At 39.8% G+C, this 20,285-nt stretch overlaps 1 protein-coding gene across 4 annotated transcripts in view; it reads right to left on the reverse strand.

Moving 5' to 3' along the window:
* VPS41 (VPS41 subunit of HOPS complex) overlaps positions 1-6,146 on the reverse strand; it is a 109,557-nt gene extending 103,411 nt beyond the window's left edge. The window contains exons 1-2 of one of the 4 annotated variants that reach the window (XM_052698999.1): positions 5,975-6,146; positions 4,612-5,142 (exon numbers count right to left, since the gene is read on the reverse strand). Coding sequence is in view for 3 of the 4 variants with exons in the window: in XM_052698995.1 (XP_052554955.1) it covers positions 238-258 (21 nt within the window). In the remaining variant the exon portion in view is untranslated. Of the gene's footprint in view, positions 1-237; positions 345-762; positions 944-4,611; positions 5,143-5,974 lie in introns of those variants that run through there. The other 3 variants (XM_052698998.1, XM_052698996.1, XM_052698995.1) reach the window with 3 other exon arrangements.
* Positions 6,147-20,285: the final 14,139 nt, after the last annotated feature.

Genomic DNA, 20,285 nt, shown 5'->3' on the forward strand with positions numbered 1-20,285 from the left:
GCACCCCCAGCCCGGGCGGTCCGCTCAGACAAGCCCTGACACTCAGCAAACGAGGGGAAGGACTGGAAGTTTCGCTCGCTTCCTCCTCTATCTCCAACCCCTGCTGCCGCCACGCCGCCGGCCCGCGCAGCCCCGCCGCCAGGGCTGCTCCCTGCCCCCCACCTCCCCGTTCCCGCTCCCCGTCCAGCTCCTCGCCCGCCAGCGGGGCAGTGCCCTACGGCCCCTCTCGGCCTCTACCTTCTCCGCAGCTTCCGCCATGGCGCGGCCAGCCAGCCGTCATGTGAGGGCAGGAAGGCGGAGGGCGGAGGCGCCTGGGAAATGTAGTTTGTGTGGTGGCTGGGTTGTCTGTCCGTGTTTTAATCGCCGTTCCCGAGCGCGTCTGCCTGTCTGTGAGGGTAAGACCCGTTGACGAGCGCTCACGGGAGCAGCACTCGGGCTGTTGTGACAGGAGGGCCTTACAAAGCCTGCATTTCTTTCTACAATTCTAAGTGCTGCTGCGTTTTCTCTCTTTAAAACTGAAGACCTGAGCGCCTGCAATGAATCTAAGCTACTTTCTTTCTGCGTTAAAAATATCACCAAAGCTAAATAGCAGTACTTTCAGGCGTTATTCACGTGAGGGTGATCAACAGTGTTAATGTACCGAGTCCTCACCCTCGTTACCAAGGCCCAGAACTGAATATAACGTTCAACAACTGGGGCTGTCAGGCTGAAAACACAGGACTGTAAGGTCATAGAGTGGAAGTTAAATGCAGTTGGCATTACCATGACATGGTGGTGTAATATTGGTGGTAGGTAGACGGTTGAATTAGGTGATCTTAGAGGTCTTTTCCAGCCTTAATGATTCCATGATCCTATGACAACAAAAATGGTGTGTCTCACTGCCATAGGAAGACTTCAGTCAAGAGAAAATACAGCTGTTGCTTGAAGACACACTGAGAGGATGACGCTGGGTTGAGGACCTTCAGTCAACTGTGCCGGTACAAGAACATGTTACTGTCATGAATAGATTTAATTTCTAAGGGAGATAATACAAGAAAACGTGAATTTTTAATCAGTTAGCAGATACCTCGAGGCATCGTGGCAAAGGCGTACATAAATGCCATCCTGATCATATACACGTAGGACACCACATAGAATGGCTTGTGTTTAAGGGGACCTTAAAGATCATCTAGTTCAAAACCCCAGCCTTGGGCAGATTTGCAACTCACCCAGTCACGCTGCCCAGGGTCCCACCCAACCCAGTCTTGAGCTCCTCCAGAGATGGGCATCCACAGCTTCTCTGGGTAACTGTTGCAGGAGCTCACTACCCCCTGAATAGAAAAGTTATTTCTAAAATTTAGTACCCTAGGCTGCAGTAGATCTCTCCAAATCCTTCTCTTCTCCAAGCTGAACAAGCCCAACTCCCTCAATATTTCCTCACAGGAGAGGTACTCCAGCACTTCGATAATCTTCCTGGCTCTCCTCTGGACCCATTCCAGCAGTTCCACTTCTTTCCTGTACTGGGGATCCCCAGGCCTGGACACAGTATTGCAGATGGGGACTCACAAGGGCAGAGCTGGATCAGCCTCTCCTGCTGACCACCCCTCTTCTGATGCAGCCCAGCATACTGTTGGCTTTTTGCTCATGTCCAACTTTTTGTCCATCCCAGGCACACTCCTCTGCATGGCTGCTCTCATCTGGGTTCTTTTCCCGGTCTGTACTTCTATCTGGGATTGCCTTGACTCAAGTGCATGGGCCTTGCACTTGGCCATGTTAAAGTTAAAGTTTAAGTTAAAACTTAAAGTTTATTAGGCTCTTGGGTGCATACTTTTTGAGCCTGTCCGGGTCCCTCTGGATGGCACCCCTTCTGTTGTGTCAGCTTCACCACGAGCCTTGGTGTCATTGGCAAACTTGCTGAGGGTAAGATATTAAGCTACCATTGTGCAAGATATTATTAAGACCTCAGCTGAGAAAAAACGTAAATTTCAAGCCACTTTTGCTCAAAAAAAAGGATGAATCCGAATCTAGTGGGTGTCAACTCTGTCCATGGCAGGTGTTTGGAGCTTGATGATCATGCATGTCTCTTCCAATCTAAGCCATTCAGTGATACTATGAAATGATTCTATGAAAGGGAGCAAAAGACAACTGAAAAGATCACAGAAATTCAGGATCTGTTCTGCTGGCTTTTTCATTCTAGAAATAAAAAGGAACTGAAGAGGAAAAAGTGCTATTAAAGTGAAAGCTAAGAGAGGAAATAGGTATCAGCTGTTTTCAGTACATTTAGGCTGGAAAAGAGAAGTAGATTCCTGTGTATCAGACAAATGAGGTCCTCTGATGAATCTCGCTGGCAAGAAATGCAACTGATTACAAGAGTCATAATAAACTTCTGTAAGAGACTGCAAGAGATGTTTGCTGGTAGCTCTGTAGCTTACTCAGAAAACTCATCCTGATCTCATTCTGACCTCCTTGAATCTTAGTCTTGTTCAAACAAAGGAAGCGATGCCATTGCTGTCAATGGATTCAGGATGTCTCCTGTATATTATCTGGTACCTGAAGACTGTATATCTAGTGAAAGGAAAGTTTGTCTGGTATCTTGTTTGGTTGTTTTTCTTGTCTCCCACTTTTAGGAAAAGAAATCATTAGGAGTTTGGAGCTTCAGTTCTGTTGGTTTTTTTGTTTTTCTTAAACAGAGACATTTTGTGATGCATTTTAAACTGGAATGAGCTTTAGTAACTGACTTTAAAAATGCCAAGAAAAAATAGAGTGTAAGGGAAAGGATGGCAGATCTTGGCTATTATAACATATAATGAGGCATATTTGTTACGAACAGTCAAAGAACAGCTGTTCCTGTTTGCAGTGTGCATAGAAGAAGTGGTATAAACAATGAGACTTATTAAGCATACTACTTATTTCTGACAGAAATGTGCAAATGTGTGGTTTTTTTTTCTTCTTTCGTCTTAAGATATGAATTCAATCCACCATGATCATAGGGTTGTATTGTATCAGGGAAATTTACCATGCTGTAATTTGATTCTGCCTCCTTTCCCACACCCCGTCCTCCAAAAGTGCTGACAGCCATCACATTGCAAAGACAGCAGTGAGTCTGAAATTTATTCAGCACCTCACATGAAGCACTCAGCATCCTTTGTCCTAAGAGCACCCAAGTCAACCTTTGGAGAGAAAACATTGAAATGTACTTTGGCATGAGTGGACTTCATAAGTTCACTTCCCAGCCTGAGGGAAGTAAATGATCCAGCCTAACCGTAAGCGGTGCTCTATCTGCCAGCGTGTGGATCTGAAGTTTTGGTGAAGTTACTTGGGTGAAGTGAGAGATGTTAGGGATGTCTGCTTAGGACCTATCTAACTCTAAAGGTTAGGAAGAGCGTTTTGGCTCAGATCCTTCCCAAGTGATTGGCTAGCTTTAACTTGATTCACCCAAAATAGCGCAGGAATAGCACAGAACAATTACAAAAGGGTTCTGAAACTCCCATCAACTTTCTAAAATTCAAGTCAGTATTTTTTTATTTACCTTTTGCAGCAGAAAATGGAATTGTCATTGAAACGTGGACCTTGACCATCTTTCAGATTCCAAATACTAGCTAGAATTTTTATCTCTTGCTTTTAACATGCTTTCTTCCTGACTGCTGTGAAACCTAGCAAGTAACAAGTATCCATGCCATTTGGTAGAGATTATTGTATTTCAGGCTCCAAGAGCTCTCAGTTGCTCTCAAGTAGGACTGATTCATCCAACAAAATATTCAGCTGGGTTATCTCTCTCTGCTCTCACCACCTCTTATTCAGTAAAAAAATAAAGAAAAAAAGAAAAAAAAAAGTGGTGTTGTCTGTAATTTAACAGCATTTAAAAACACTGTGCTGGATAAAACATAGTTAATATTGTTGTCAGAACAATAGAAGTTCAAAGGGTTTCCTCTTGCAGTTTGTTTGTAGACAGAAAATTGCAAAGGCTTTTCTTTTTTTCACTTGCTATCAAAGAATTATTTCTTTGAAGCTACTTTCAATTTGTACCATAGCTTCCCCTTGTACTTAAAAAAAAAAAATCCTGTTTCACCTTCTAGCATTATGAGGTTTTGCAAATGTTTGCTTTCTTCTTTTCAGTCCCCTTCTAAAAACTATTTTATGAAAATTCCTCCTGAGAAAAGTGAGACGTTGACTATAAAAGCTCTTTTCATTATAAATCAATGAATCATATAAGTATATTTTAATGACTCAAAAGTAGGCAAACCGTGCTCATAAGGCTAAGCTCAGATGCAAATCTTCATAGCATAGTGATTAACAAGGACAAATAAGTATTTTTTTGTTAAACACAGAAGCACAGTGCGAACATCTGAGTAACTGTCTTCTTCAATAGAAGCTAAAGATTACCTTGTGTGGTTTGCCATATCATCAAAAAGGCAAAGAAAGAAAGGGAAATACACAGTATTGCTATGTCCCACCACTGTGGCAAATGTAACTAAATATTAACAGTTTTCCATTTGTATAAGAAAGAGTGAGAAAGATATCAAAAACTGTACTACAAATTCTTTTAAAAAGTTGATCTCTGTTCCCAGACATTTAGGCACTTTTCAAAATTACAGTGAATTATGTTCAGGTCTTTCAGAAATAGCATCTTACTTCATCTTTTCTTCCTTCCTCTGACCCTCTCTCCCTGTTCTGTGTTTCTTCTGCTTCCTTTTCTCCTCTCCACTCTCAGGCAGTGTTCATTGAATGGTACCTTCTTGTGATGGATAGGGCACACAAAGAAGATGAAAAGTGTGAAGAACAGTAAACAAGAAAAAGCCAGTACAATTATCCATTTATTAAAGATAAACAAGAGATGTAAAGAGAGAGGTAGTAAGGGACCCTCTTAAAAATCATACAGTTAAAAACAATAAGGGTCTGGTAAAGAAGGAGCAAGTCTGAAATTGAAAAATGATTATATTACAAGAATATTTCACAGATCTGTAGATTATGGAGCCAGACAAGAATAGCACTGTGATTTAATCTGAACTCTTCCCTAACACGGGCCATGAAATTTACCTGAATTAATTCCTCTCTTTGTGCCATTTTTTAAAAAAAGAAAGCATATCCTTGACATAATGTTTCCAATTATACAGATCTTACTGCACTTCTGATAAGTAATTTCAAGGACAGCCATACTCACTGCTAGAAAAATAAAAGAATGTGAAATAAAAGAATGTCTTCCCAGGTCACAGCAGTGGTCCACCTAGCCTAGCACTTAGTCTCTTATAGTGGCACTCAGATGCAGTTTGGGGAGCACACTTAAGCCTAACTGCTGAGCTCCACACCCCACGTTTTTGCCCAGTGTGCCACTAGGGATACTAGAAGGTCCATCCCTTAAACTCCTGCTGATGAACCCACCACTCATTACTTTGTCTCTCGTGGACCTGCTGATATTGCTTGCCTCTCCTGAGGCAAAGATGCCCAGAAATTCTCTGCTTTCTGCTTGAAGAAGTTGGTGGGTTTTTGGTGGTTTTTTTTCTTTCCTTTTTTAATTGCTCTGCTACAGATCTCCCACCAATTCTGGTCAGTGCCCCTTAGTTCTAACACTGCAGGACATCCTGATTTTCTGTTATCCCTATTTATGTTTAAATTTGTCTAACATCAACTTTGACCCTCTCCATTATGACTGTTGCAACTTCATGGACCTGCAACTTTCAAAAGTTCACTGTTACCAGCTTTTTATTCCCCACCTAAATACTCAAACCCTAATACAAAATAACTTCTTAATTATTTGTAAAACTGGATTGGAATGGAAAGGCCACCCAGTCTTTCATTAAAGATACTTTACATCCTGCAAGTCATTTTGGTGACCGTTGTCTGCTTTATCTCTAATCTGTTACCATCTTTCTTGCTTTGTGCTGACTGGAATATGATTGTATTAATGTTAAACTCATGCAAGATATTCACCCCTTTTGCATTTCTTTTATTTTATTATTGTCAGTAACCCTACCGTTCATTCTCATCAGAATCATACCATAACTGTCTGTCATTCAATTCTTAGGATCCATTCTTCTTCCCAATCGAATTGAAGCACAACTTCTCTTTAATCCTTCTAGTACTGACTTCTTTCTTTCTATTTCCCATAATATGTATGTTATGATTCCAAGCTTTTAATTTACAGTTAGTGCCATAACTTTCTTCTTTCTAAAGCAAAGCATAAAAATGAAACTATAGTATAAAATTATAATGGATGTTTTTATTCTTCCTCGAGAATGTTTTGTGGGATTTTTTTCATGTCTTGTTTTGGAGCTCTAAGTGTTCGTTTTTAGCTCCCACTTCTCATATGTTCCTCCTAGCTGCTTATTCATTGGTTACATCTTTTTATAGCAGCGTTTGTGTTTGTTTCCAACAGGGCCAAACATAAATTCACTAAGAGTCGTGAGCATTTTTATCAAAGATAAAAGACTAGTCAAATTTGAAAATAATGTGTAACACCTATAGCAATCTTAAGATACTATTTGGTACAAGAATCTTAAGTAGCTTAAGTTTGATCCCAATGTTCCTATCTGGGTTATGTTAGTTTTAAGTAATTGCACTTCTTTCCAGTTTGCAAGATCTGCTGTCCATCTTTACAAGCGAGACCAATTCCTAAAAGAAAATACATATTAGTTAGGATCCTTTATCTTGAACCTAGGATTTTCTACTTTTGTTAACACTTCTGGAATTTGAAATTGAAAATGCAGGATCCCAATTCCAAACACTTCAATCGTGGTTATAGTAATTTTAACAATGCGTTTGTGACTTAACTGAGCTATCGATCACATTTAGTATGATCAACTATTTGTCATGTATTTTATGGGCCATATGGAAACCCTTAGTATTACTGAATTGATGAGACATTTCTGTTTATATTCTTGTTTCAGGTTTCACTAGCAAGAGAATCCTGGTTCCCAAGGTGACGTGGATTAGCTTGAGTCCATTGCTTTTTGGTGAGCTTTTGTGAATTTTAAGTACCTATTTAAGTTCCAATTTTAAGTTTTTGAGTTCTTTTATAAGTCTTTTCCACCTGAAACAAAAGTGGCCTCCTTTTTGAACTTCTCATAGTTTTTATGATTTCAAGATATAAAAACCACTTATTGTACTGGACTTTCAAAATAACCCTCTCCACACACACACACACAATGGCTCTTATAAAGTAATATCTTCAGAAGCAGATCCTTATCTCTGTTACCTGAGAAATTGATAGAAATGTTTTAATTGATTTCAGTAGGAAAAGATGTAGACCAACATTTTCTGCTTTTGTAAATCTCACTGGTGTTCTTCTGAAAATTAACGTGTAAGGAATAAATGCTTGAAATATTGGCATCATTATTTTTGATACAGAAGATTCCCCTTCCCTCGTAGCTGTGTTGTATCTTAACTTAGTCTCTCAGAAGTCAAACCACCTGAGCCTGGCAAAATTCTCTCCTATTCTGTTTCTTCACAAGTGTTATTTCTGATAATTATTTTCCTTCTTCTGATATGCGCTGTTACTGAAGGTTTTAATGGAGTCAGTGTTAAATAGATCACTGGAAAATCTATTTGGTATTTACAGTGAAAAACACTTTTCTTCTTCTTCTTCTTGACATGTACTTAACCTCAAGGAAAAATACTTAGCTTTCCACTTACTTAAGTAGTGTATATAATGTACGGGAAATGATTGATGAGGTTATCAGAGTTCCTAGCTCAGGAATACTGCATGCTTTCCATGCATAATATTCTGCTTATAGCCGTGACGCTCACATTCCAAACTGAATTTTTGACTTTGCCATCTTTGTGTTATGTATTTTGTAATACTGCTTAACCGAGATCGAGAAAGCAGAAGGAAGAAAAAACTAAGAACATGAAATTGGAGAAGGAACAACTGAATACTTTTATTGAGCCACAATTATACTCCTGCCAAGCAGATAACTGCTGTAACTTTCATTTGACAGCTGTGACATAAAATTCTGGTTCCGCTTAATTCAATGAGAGTTGTTCTGTTCGACAGAAAGGGGTTAAGGCTTCACTCAAATATTCTATATTGCCTATTAAACTGAGGATTGAAACTTTCAATAGGTATAAAAATATGAAATCAAAGGCATGTGACTGATTCACATGTTCTAATCATATAAGGCTGCCTTCATTCCCAGTTATGATAACACAACTTCATAGTCAAATGACGCTAATTTGTGGGCAGATTCTGCAGTTTCATTCATGAGGGTTTGATTAACTTTCCTGCAGTCCAAAATATGAAACTGAATGTCTTCCATGTCTGCACACCCCCGTGAGCACCAAGGAGCATCTGCTGCACCTCTGACTGCAGCTCCCACCACACCAAGATGCTGCCCTCATTGAGCAGAAGTGCAGAATGTATCCAAACTGGCAGAGTGAGCCCTAGGTTGTCTCAGTGACCTCCTTTTTCCAGTTGTGTACAACACTTACACAAACAATAATTTACATTGCTGACCCTTTTTACACTGATGGGAAACTAAATAAAGAAGAAAAAAGCTGCAGCGTAGCTGAGGATTAGGCCATCAGTTCGTTGCCATGGGGCCTTTTAATCACACATTCCTATACCCTTGAGACAACAACTCCATTTACTGTAAATACAATTCTCACTATAGATTCTGTTTTCTGATGCTCTAATTATAATCTAGTTGAAAAAAATATATATCCCTTTAAAACAACTTTTTCTTTCATTACAATTTGCAGCTGCTTGTATCAACCTGCTCCTTTTGCACAACATTTCCCTTGAATCTTCTTACATCCCCTAAGGATGTGATCCCACCCCAGAGCTGAATTCTGACAGTTCACCCCCGGACAGTCCTTGATTGTAAAGCAATGGCAGAATCAAAATCCAGATCCCTAGGGTGCAGGTGGTACCTGTGAGTGGTTCCTTAGGTAATATAAGGGCTATTTAAGGGCCTCTTCTTACCTCCTTCCACTCTGTAATGGAACTACTTTTTAGTTAAATGTCAGAGAGCTTTCTGTTCATGAAGCTAGCTCAGATAATGTATCAGCGGGTTTAAGCTAATTCAAATGTAAGCTATCCGCTACCCAAAGGCTGTGAATTTTAAAACCCACCAACAATACACCAACCTCTGACATGGAAACTGAAGTAAGGAAACATTTACAGTCCTGCTGAAGTCAGTGGTCCTACAAAGGAAGTGATTCACCTCCAAAAGGTTTAAAAGATGTGAATACTCCATAGAAGAAAAGGCCACACAGCTGTTGGAAGAATGCACAGCATTCCTGCAGCATGTGGCTGTGGTATGAAAATGTTAATGAGTCCTCTCCACGATGGCTGTAGATAAATACAGCTGCCACTGCAATAATAGGATGATATCCTCCCAAAAAGCAATTTTTTGAATTGGAAATAAATTGTTTCCATTCTCTTCATTCCTTAGCCTCCAAGAAGGCATTTTGTGGATAATAATGCCTTTATGACCTGTTGGGTCAGATGCCTAGGGTCTATGCCCACTGAATGCTAAGCGGGCAGAACAGCAGCAGAGCACCAGTCCTCAGCTTCCCACCTTGTTTAAGCAGATTTTTAGGACAGTGCCGAGGAGCAAACTCTGTTTTATCGGTGCTGAATAGAGACAAGTCACCAGCAACGCTTTTTGCCACAGTGTTAGCAGCCAGGCCTACAAATACCTATAGTACTTGAAAACTGCTAAAATCTCTTTGCTTCCTGCAGCTTCTACAAGGAATAACTTCCCATTTGTTAGGGTGGAAAGTGAGTCAAAGAGCAATGCTAACTCATTTTAAACAATTCAAAAGGAAAATCTGTGTCTCCTGGTTGCCATCCCTATGCTTTGGCAACTGGACAGCTCTTCCTGTCTTGATGGCTTGCCTCAAGTATTGCCTTTTTCCATTAAGCAAATATTGATTTTGTTCTGTTGCTTGAAAACAGGGTAGAAATTAACATGGCTCTTTTTGGTTACTTCATTGTATGTGAGTCACTTGGGAATAGTATTTATTAGTTAACTGCTGTTGCTCATCCAATGAGCACTAGCAGCTGTTTCTGCCCCCCCTCTCCCAGTACGTGTTAAACAGCAACTATTAAGAATGCTCCTCTGCGACCAAGTACCAGGCTTCTCCTTTAACTATTTAACGTCCTGCAGATAGTCCAGCCTCCAAGAAATACAACAGACACAACAGATGATGTGATTTAGAAGAAACAGAACTGGGACACTCAAAGATCTTGTTATTTACTTTATGAGCATCTAGTTCCTTCTTATAATCAGCCATTTACATAGGGTGATGGTGATAGCAAGTTACTAATTTTTGAACGAAGGTAACAGGATGCAATTTCTGTCTGAATGAACAGACTTCTAAATCAACGTGCTGGATTTCATATGAATGTCATCCAGTCCCTTGATGTAGCAGAGATTAGTAAGAGATGGTGAGGATCAAAGGGCGATAGGGAGAGATGCAAGGCAGCTGCCATGGAGAGAGGCAGTGGCAGCAGGCACAGCGTGCTGGGTGCTGGAAGTTTCCTAACACATCTAGCAGCATTCCTGTAGGATTGGTGAATAGATCTCTGTCAAATGGTACATAACATGGTACTATGGAGTTTAATCAGATGAGGATAAAAATTACTTGAGCAACAAGGGCGATAGTTGAGAGAAGATGTGATTGAGATGGCAGTAAGGGACAGTCCTGGGAACTTCCTGCTCTCCTATGATTTGCAACTCACAGAATGATAGAGGAAGAAAAATTTCCTCTCATTCTTCTATACCTCAGTTTCCCCATCAATGAAATAGAAGTAATGAAATGTACTGATTGTTGTGAAGTATTTTGATATCTAGAGATGAAAAGTCCTAAGAACTTGAGGCTCGATCCAAAGCCCTTTGAAGTCCTCCAAAGGCCCTTGATTCAGCTCTCTTAATTTGCATTTGCCTTAGTCTGCAAGTCACCCACCAGCCTCCCGAAATTTAGAAATGTTCCACCCAATGCATTTCTCAAAGATGGAAAAATAATCTCAAGTAATCATCATCATTATCTGTGACTATTTGCCTATTCAGTTTGAATTTACAAAACAGCAGCACAATATATGCATTTGGATTATTTGTAATATTTTACAAGATCAAGGTGAAAACTTAGAAGATAGAGAAGGAAAAACCCAGCATGTTTCCTTGACACCAAAGAACGAACTCTGACAGAAACAAGCAGTTTTTTTTTTTATCTTTCTTCTCTGAAGATAGATGAAAAAGATCAGGAGAAACTATGTCTCATTAGAAGTAAATGCAGTCTGTGGCAATCCATACTAAATTTTCAGGTTGTCTCTTCTGAGAAGTTATTAGGCACCAAAGGGCAGGTAGTTAGATTGGAGGAAAAAAAAAAAAAAAAAGAGCTGAAAAGTATTTAGAAGTTGGTGTTTAATTTTTCCAAGATAATAAATGAAGTAGCACAGACTTTCCAGAAGAATTTTAAATCTTTCATTGTGATGGGTAAGGTGAGGGAAGGTTGTGAGACGAATGACAGTTCTGCTCATTATTCAACAAAGCCAGCAACAAATGAAATGGGTACTTTCAGAACATACTTTGTTTTCGTTTTCTGGAGACTAAGCATCTTCTTTTTGCTAAAAGAGAAATATTATCTTTATGAAGAAAATATTTTTCCTAATCAATATTTTTTTAACCTCTGGGTTATTACTTCCTCAAATCTCTTTTTAATTTTTTTCCTCAAAATTGGTCTATGTACTTTAATGAAAAATCTGCAGAACAGACTCGTGCTATTGTTCACATTAAAGATTTCAAAGATTATTAACTGTGATGGGGCAATACTTGTCTTCGGCACCTTTTTCTGTAATGTATCACGTTCTTGGGATGTATGTGTGTGTATCTATATAATTGGGAGCAGAAAGAATTAGCTGTTGGCGAAGCAGAAATATCCACACGCTGGTTAAAGTCAAAGATCCAGGAAATACACATTGTATTCTTGCTGTGCCATCTATTCCCTGCATCACCTTGTATATGCCACGAAGCTTTCTGCTTCAGCTCAGGTATATTTTAAAAGGAATTAATATTGTAGGAACATACATGTATCTTTCTCAACCACTTCAGAAGCCTGGAGATTAATGGATACTTTAAAATCTATTTTTATAAAAATTCTTGTGATGACAAGTTATTTAACACTTCAGTTTTCTTATTCTTCACTTTGAAAATAGAAAATCTGCAGAGTATAAGAAATGATTTACGTCTAAAAAAATTCTAAGGCACCTAGTCATTTTCCAGAAGGAATTCTTTCTTCCACTCCTGCCAAGTAATTAGTTTGCATCTCAAAGCAGCCTGAATTCTCAGGGGTGAAAAACTTCCACCGGGTCTTCGGCGGTTGAAGAACTGTTGGAATTAGCCCAGTGTTAATACTTCTGGAGCCCTCCATCCAGATCTAAGACTAGTCAAAGGGTTTGAATGTATGCCCTGTAAACAGGCGTAGACCGTACATCAAAACAGAGCCTTACATGTTTTATTATCTCTTGTGCTCTGCTCAGAACGGGATGATGAACGCTGTATTTGAAACTGCTGATGCTATTGAAAAACCCTACAATAAAATCTCTCTTGCTATCTTTTGCACTTGATTACTAAGCTGGAAGCAAGATTTTATAATAAATGGTAAATCTTGATCACTTTCTTTTCGATGCCTGTCACCTATTTTGTTTGGAGAATTTTGGACAACTTCTTGCCTGATTGTTTGGCGTAAGTTCAGTAAGCTCATAAAATTTCAACTTTCTCGTCCCTCTCCCAAGTTATAAAAGTTCTTTGTGCGGTCTTCTTCCACCTCTCAAACGTCCTATCACCTACACTCTGTCCCAGGTTTGTATTTCAATGCACTGTTTTATTAAGGCTATGTCACAAACTTGATCAATCATATAAAAGCCGTCGTATTCTTACATGCACTGGACCCACTTTTAATGAATAATCATGCTAGAACCAGAAATACGACTGCAGTAGAATAAAGTAGAAAGAAGTATAGTAAGCATGAATAAATAAATGCAATTACATGATGTAGCAGTATGATATAATGAAAAAGGACTCCATCTTTGAGGTTCTTTCCTACTGTAAGTTCTATGTAAACAAAAGTGGTTTCCTTTTTCCTTTTTTAGTTCATGTTTAATTTTTTGAAAATTTATTTTATGAGTTTGGGGAACTTCTCCAAAGTGAGTGATGTTTTAAAATGTACACAATTTCAATATTTCCCTTGTTTAATAAATGATAAAAGAACTGCCTTTGACACTGTCCCGCATGACGTCCTGCTTGCCAAGTTGGAGAAAAATAGATTTGATGAATGGATCACTCACTGGATGAGAAACTGGCTGGGTGATCACACTCAGAGAGTTGCAGTCAATGGCTCAGTGTCCAGGTGAAGACTGGTGACAAGTGGCAATGCACAGGGATTGGTGTTGGGACCAGCCTTACTTGACATCTTTGTAGGCAACATGGACAGTGGGATGGAGTGCACCCTATGCAAGTTTGCAGGTGACACCAAGCTGAGTGGTGCAGTTGACATGCTAGAGGGAAGGGATGCTATCCAGAGGGACCTGGGCAGGCTTGAGAGGTGGGTCCATGCCAACCTCATGAAGCCCAACAAGAACGAGAGCAAGGTCCTGCATCTGTGCCAGGGCAATCTCAAGCACAGGTACAGGTTGGGTGGAGAATGACTTGAGAGTAGCCCTAAGGAGAAGGATTTGGGAGTGTCTAGTGATGAGAGATTCAATATGAGCCAGCAACGTGCTCCTGCAGTCCAGGCCAACGGTATTCTGGGTTGCATCAAGAGAATCATGACCAGCAGGTCGAAAGAGGTGATTCTGCCCCTCTACTCTGCTTTCATGAGACCATAGCTTGAGTCCTGCGTCCAGTTCTGCAGCCCCCAGCACAAGAGGGACAAGGAGCAGGTCCAGAAGAGGGCCACAGAGATGCTCAGAGCATGGAGCACCCCTCTAAGAGGAGAGGCTGAGACAGCTTGGGCTGTTCAGCCTGGAGAAGAGAAGGATCTGGGAGAACCTTATAGCTGCCTTCCAGTACCTGAAGGGGGCTTACAGGAAAGCTGGAGAGGGACTTTTTATAAGGGCAGGTAGCGGCAGGATGAGCAGAAATAGTTTTAAACTGAAAGAGGGTAGATTTAGATTACATATTAGGAAGAAATTCTTTACTGTGAGGGCAGTGACACACTGGAACAAGTTGACCAGCAGGGTTGTGAATGTCCCCTCCCTGGAAGCATTCAAGGCCAGGCTGGATGGGGCTTTGAGCAACCTAGAGGGAGGTGTCCCTGCCTACAGCAGAGGGGTTGGAATTAGATGATCTTAAAGGTCTCTTCCAACCCAAACCACTCTATGATTCGATGAATCTATGATTCTGTGTTTTCTCATTGTGAGCTCTAAGCTCACTGAGGTAGGGGGGGACATCTCTGGAACTGTGGGGAAGGATGTGACATTTCACCTTTCTAGCCATAGTCTTCTATGGACAGAGGTTGTTCAGACTCAGGAACAGCCCTCTCAACTTCAAATTTTTGTTTCAGAATTGTTTGTACGTAAGATTTTGTCACTTTGATCTACGCTTAGGACCATGATCCAATGCCATTAAAAAGTACTAGAATCATTCTCATCAATTTCAATTGACATTACATCAGAACGAAAGTTAATAAAATATTCACTATTCATTTTTCATCGCATAGGTCCTTAAGTTTACTTACATTTTAGAGCTTCAATCAGAGAAGAAGAAAGTATCTCTAATGCTAATGTCAGCAGTAGAATAGCCTTGTTAGCAAAGCATACAGTATCATTCTTGTTCATGATGAGGGGAACATATCATTGGATTGAACAAAGGAAAACTGCTAATGACAGTTCTTGTATGCTAAATGTATAATTAAATCTGATGTGGAATACGATCTCTCAGGCAAATAAATAAAACAGAAATCATCTCATTGGCAACAGATTTCTCAGCAAACCTCACGTGTCTAAAATTAACAAAAAGCTGTAATTCCTGCATCCTTTCTCTGCTTTCTGAGTCACATGTCAGATTCACTTCCCTGAAATACAGGTGAAACGTGTGAACTACCTCACTGTTAAAGACTCAAAAATTAAGGCTGTGATCTTGTAAGGGACACAGCTTAGAAGATGCAAGAGGAGGGCCCTTAGCGTTACAGAGAACTCCAAAGGCAATATGCACCATTGCCTTATCAAGCTTTTGATATATTTTTTTTTGTCATGTGCTGCCTCCCTCACATTTGTATTGCATCTGCTTCAAACATGTGGTTTTGTCAGCTAGGTGGTCATAGATTCCATTACAGTAATAGTCATAATGATCAACAGAAATAAACTAATACTTTTCCTTTTTCTTCTTTGTCCTGCTTGCTTTACTTCTCCTCATGCCAACAGTACCACTTGCAGTATCAAACTGATCAGGGCCATGCACAAAAAACACCGCTATTTTCCTTTGACTAGAAGTTTCCTTCCAGAGCACAAAAATTGTATCTGCTAGTGAGTGAATATCTAAGATACAAGTTTACAGAGATTAACATCTATGTATTCTTCTAAGACCTTTCTTCCAAGCAAAACAGCGTACAAAGTGCCTTCCAAGGTCAAGTTCAATAGCAGGAAATCTCCAGCCGACAGAGGTATATAGGATAACTGATATGAGCACATGCTGGAGAATGAGAATCTGCAATGAGTGAACGTCCACCTGCAGGTTTTTCCTCTGAAGCGTTAATACAGGACCACAGGAAGCTTCTGTTGTTTCAGCTTCTCAGGAATTATAGGCTGTTTCTCTGCCTCAGAGGTACATTAAACAGAGACTGAGCAATGCAGATGCATATGAAGAGCCTCCTTCTGACATGCTGAGCAGTTAAGGGACATAGGCACCTCACAGGGCTGGGCCTCAGAGGATGACATCCCTATGGCTTTCCTAAACTTGGATATTTTCTGAAATAGATGTTATGAAATAGCTATTCTAAAAAACTCAATATCTCCTTGTCTCACAACAAAATTGTGTATGCATAGGATGTTGAAGAGAGGGTGTTGGAGAGCTCAGTAGCCCAAGAAAAAAATTGTGCTGTCACCAAATGTATTTCAATATTTATTTTCTAGTTCAAAAATATGAAGAAATGTAGACAAATAAGTACAGCTTACAGGGGTATTTCTCTTGGTCTTACTGGTGGCTAAAATTTCCCCACCTCGTGATCTTCTGCAGGATCCAGCCTGCCTCCTTCCACTTTTGGACCCCTTTCTTCTAGCAGGTTCCAGCCAAACTCTGATAAGTCAAAGGAATGCTATGTTCAGAGTTATATATTCCAGCTGTGTGTTCTTCAGCATGGAAACAGTCAAACGTGAAAGGCTGAGATTTGTGCTTTTGCTGATCAGGGTCTGAAACCTCAGCCCCGCTTCCATATCATGTATTCTTTTTTCCAGTCATTAACGAAGTAAGACCAGTAGGTCTCTTTTCTTGGGTCTGATCTAAAGTCAACTGAAACCAATAGAAAGAGCTCCCATCCAGTTTCACTATCATTAGTGTTTTACTTGTCAGGTTTTCAAGCAAAATAAACCAAAATGTGAAAACAATTCAAATATGTATTAATTCCCCACCCTTATGTTTCTCCCTCCTACTCTCCTACTCAAAATTTCCCAATTCAACAGGATAAGGTAGATTTTGAGAAAATGATAAGGTAGATTTTGAGAAATCATTTTTACGAATGCATTCTTTTGTCCACCACTGTAAAATGCAATTCTATCAATTTTGTTCTATATAAATATTACAAAATATAAAAATGTTGCTATTTATAGAGTGCTATAATTAAGGAGTTTCAATTAAAGACAATTCCAAAATGAAGGCATCCTTTGTTAATTTACTGTAGCTACTTTTTCCAGTGCTGTATTACCTTGGCCCTTTGCTATTTTAGATTGGAGAGAATGAAGCTCTGCAGCAGTACCAACTAGCAGAGTCTCAGTAGGCCAGCACTGCAGTGCAGATGGATTATGAAGACAGGTGCTGGCTAATGGCAGCTGAATTAAAAATAACACCGTTATTAATCTAGAGGCATTTCTGTGGAATTCTTTACCCATAGATCTCTGAGATTTTTATAGACAGCTTTTTAAGCTCAGGACTCTATTCTGCCTTTCAGTTGCAACAAAACCAGAGCGCAGTCCTGGCACCTGCAGGCAGCAGTCTGTGCTCCATCTGTTGTGCTCTCAATATCAAGCCAGCTCTGCTGACTTTTGTCAGCAGGTGACACGATGGTATCATATGTTGAGTAACGTATGGCATACAGGAGCATGAGGCTTTACCACACCGTTCAAGAAGCAGAAGGACTTTGGGGAAAGTGTGAGAAATTCTTTCACTCCTTTTCAGAGGGTGGGAGGTCTGTATTCTTTCCCCAGTCATTACACTGCAAGCTTCGTGAAGTGCAACAGATTCTACTAGATGATCCTTGTGGGTCCCTTCCAAGTTGGGGTGTTCTGTGAGACCATGTCTGAGCAAAAGGACTATCCTGGTGAGTTGGGGGCACCTGAGTGCATCAATCTCAAAAGCCATCAGTGCTGCACCTCCACCGAGTCCATCTTTAGGATATATCTGCCCAGAGCTTTAAGAGGTATACTCAAAATCAGAGAAAAATACTGAAAAATTAGATTTAGCAGCCTGGTGTTATGTTATGCTTGGAACTGTTCTGCTGTGATAAACCATGAGGATGGTCTGCTGTCTCTAGAACCATAAACATTGTATCATGACAGGATGGCACTGATTACACCATAGTCCGGCCATTCTACTCAAATACATGCTCAGAAGCAGAACAAACAAAATTCAGATTCTGAAAATGAGAAGTGAATTAATTAAACTCACTAATACAAGGGCTGCTCTGAAAGTAATGCCTCCTATTTTATTATGTTGACCCACGACATCAGAGAAGGTGGTATGGCAGTAGAGGCTGGACCTTCTTACCGACATCCCATTACATTTTGGTATCGTGTGACAGATGGCAGCCAAGCGATGTCTGACCAAGTGACGTCTGACATAAAAGTGTTTATGAGGCAAAGGTGTGGAATTGAATTCCTCCATGTGGAAAAAATGACACCCATTGACATTCATCAACACTTACTGAATGTTTATGAAAACCAAACAGTGGATGTGGGCACAGCGAAGCAGTAGGCGGTGCGTTTCAGCAGTGCTGCCAGTGACAGTGGGTCACTGCTGCAGATTTTTGCCAGTGTGGCATACAGGCTTTTGTTCACAGCTGGCAAAAATGCATAGCTAATGGTGGTGGCAACGTTGAAAAATAGCTTTTTGTAGCTGAGCATGTGCTCAAGGCTTGTGGGACCATGTGAAACTCGAAAGGTAGGCCCTTATGAACCTAATGGGATTCAACAAAGCAAAGTGCAGCCTATGAAGATAGGTTGAAGAAACTGGGTTTGTTCAGCCTGGAGAAGAGAAGACTGCAGGGAGATCTCATTGCATCCTTCCAATATTTAAAGGGAGTTTATAAACATGAGGGAAATCCTTTTTTTTTCTTTTTTCTTTTTTTTTTTTTTTTTACATGGGTATATAGGGATAGGACAAAGGGGGAATGGTTTTGAACTAAAGGAAGGGAGAGTTAGATTAGATGGCAGGGGACGATTTTTTACTGAGAGAGTAGAACTACGTACACTAGAAGAACACTAGAAGAACACTACAGTAGAACACTATCGTAGAACTACGATAGTGCAGATAATGGTGTTTTCTGCTTCCTCTAACCAAATTGTAGAATGTGAAAAAAAACCACACTAAATAGTTCTGATTATAGCTGTTAAACTGGTAGAGAGTTAGGAGGTAATTATATTGGATAGTTGTTCTGACTTTCGAAGGAGAATATTTAAATTTTTACTCTGCAAATTACCTTGTTCTGTGGTAAAAAAAACCAATAACCTTATCTTGCAAGCATAGAAACTTTCTCTTTTAAAGATCATGAATGAAAAATAGCATGAACCAAATGAACAGTAAACAAATTTACACTCAACAAGGTGAGAATTATGTTCAAAGTGAATGTATTTCACTAATTCTGATGAGAGCTAGAAAACAAAAGTCCTGATGTTTCTCCTCTAACACTTCTGTAATGCTTTTGGGTTTTGAATTGATGCTTTAGCTGACTTTCTGCTCATACTGAAACACTTCAGTCAAGCCAACAATATAAAGTCAGGGGACATCTTATTTTACTGTACTTATTGTGTTGCATTTTTTGTGTCAGTGAAATCTTTCCCAGGCAGCTGGTGTGATTAGATTCAAAGATTTTAACTGGTTCAGAACTGACTGTGATCACAAATACTACATTTCAGTTCAGGTGTCTTGGACAGTAACCAGACTGAATAGATGCAGTTTCTTTTAACCCTTCACCATGTATGGAATTGGAACAGAAATTGCACAAAGCAGTTCTTATTTTCTTCCACACCAAATTTTAGGATATTTTGTTAAAATCGCCTGTAAAATGTCAGAGGATAGACCATGACATGACCATTCCTTAAACGATGCCTGTTTTCTTCAACCTTGTTGTCTTGCAAAACTTTAAGTTATGCAAACAAATTTTTAAAATGCCATATTCCTTTCAGAATATTTTTTCTGAACCATGGCAGAGTTCATTTCTACTTTGGAAGAGCAACAGAGCTGCTGTGTTTGAAATTCATTCATTAGCAGCCCATCCTTCAGACAGCTAATATTAGCAGTGCTGTCAACATAGGTTACAGGCCCTGCTAAGGAAACAAGGACTGAGTTCCTCTCCCTGCCCCTCCACCTGCCTGCAAGTCCACTAGACCATTGCAAGTTCTAAATGAGCAGTTCTGTGCTCCTGCTCAAACCGAATATCTATGTGTTTCTTGGCCTGTTGTAAGATTGTTGGTATTCAAGGTACACAGTAGAACTGAGGATAGTTATTCACAAGGCTCTTCATCAAGGCATTCTAGACCAGACTTTGATAGAAGCTGTGAGCGCTCAGTGAATTCAACAAAACTTCTTGAAGTTCCGAAAGAGAAAACAGTATTTTATGTAACCATTTGATGGAAGGATGTTTCATGTGTTTTTGTTCTTTTTTTTTTTTTCCCCAATGAAGTTCTGCATGTAGAATGTATTTACTGTAGTAATAAGTCCGAAACAGGAACAAAATTACAAGTCGCCATAGTGTTCAGAAATCGTAAGCCACAATTATAAGACTAGCTTAAATTGCAGAAATGAAATGTACATAGACTTATTATTCTCCATATTTTTTAGGCCACGTAGCACAGTGATTTTTATATTTTTTAAGTTTTTTTACATATACCATCATTAGAGGTTTAAGATTTTAGCTGAAATTTGAGATTCTCGTGCAAT

The sequence above is a fragment of the Tympanuchus pallidicinctus genome, unplaced genomic scaffold (assembly GCF_026119805.1).
Source record: "Tympanuchus pallidicinctus isolate F22 unplaced genomic scaffold, pur_lepc_1.0 scaffold34, whole genome shotgun sequence".
NCBI lineage: Eukaryota > Metazoa > Chordata > Aves > Galliformes > Phasianidae > Tympanuchus > Tympanuchus pallidicinctus.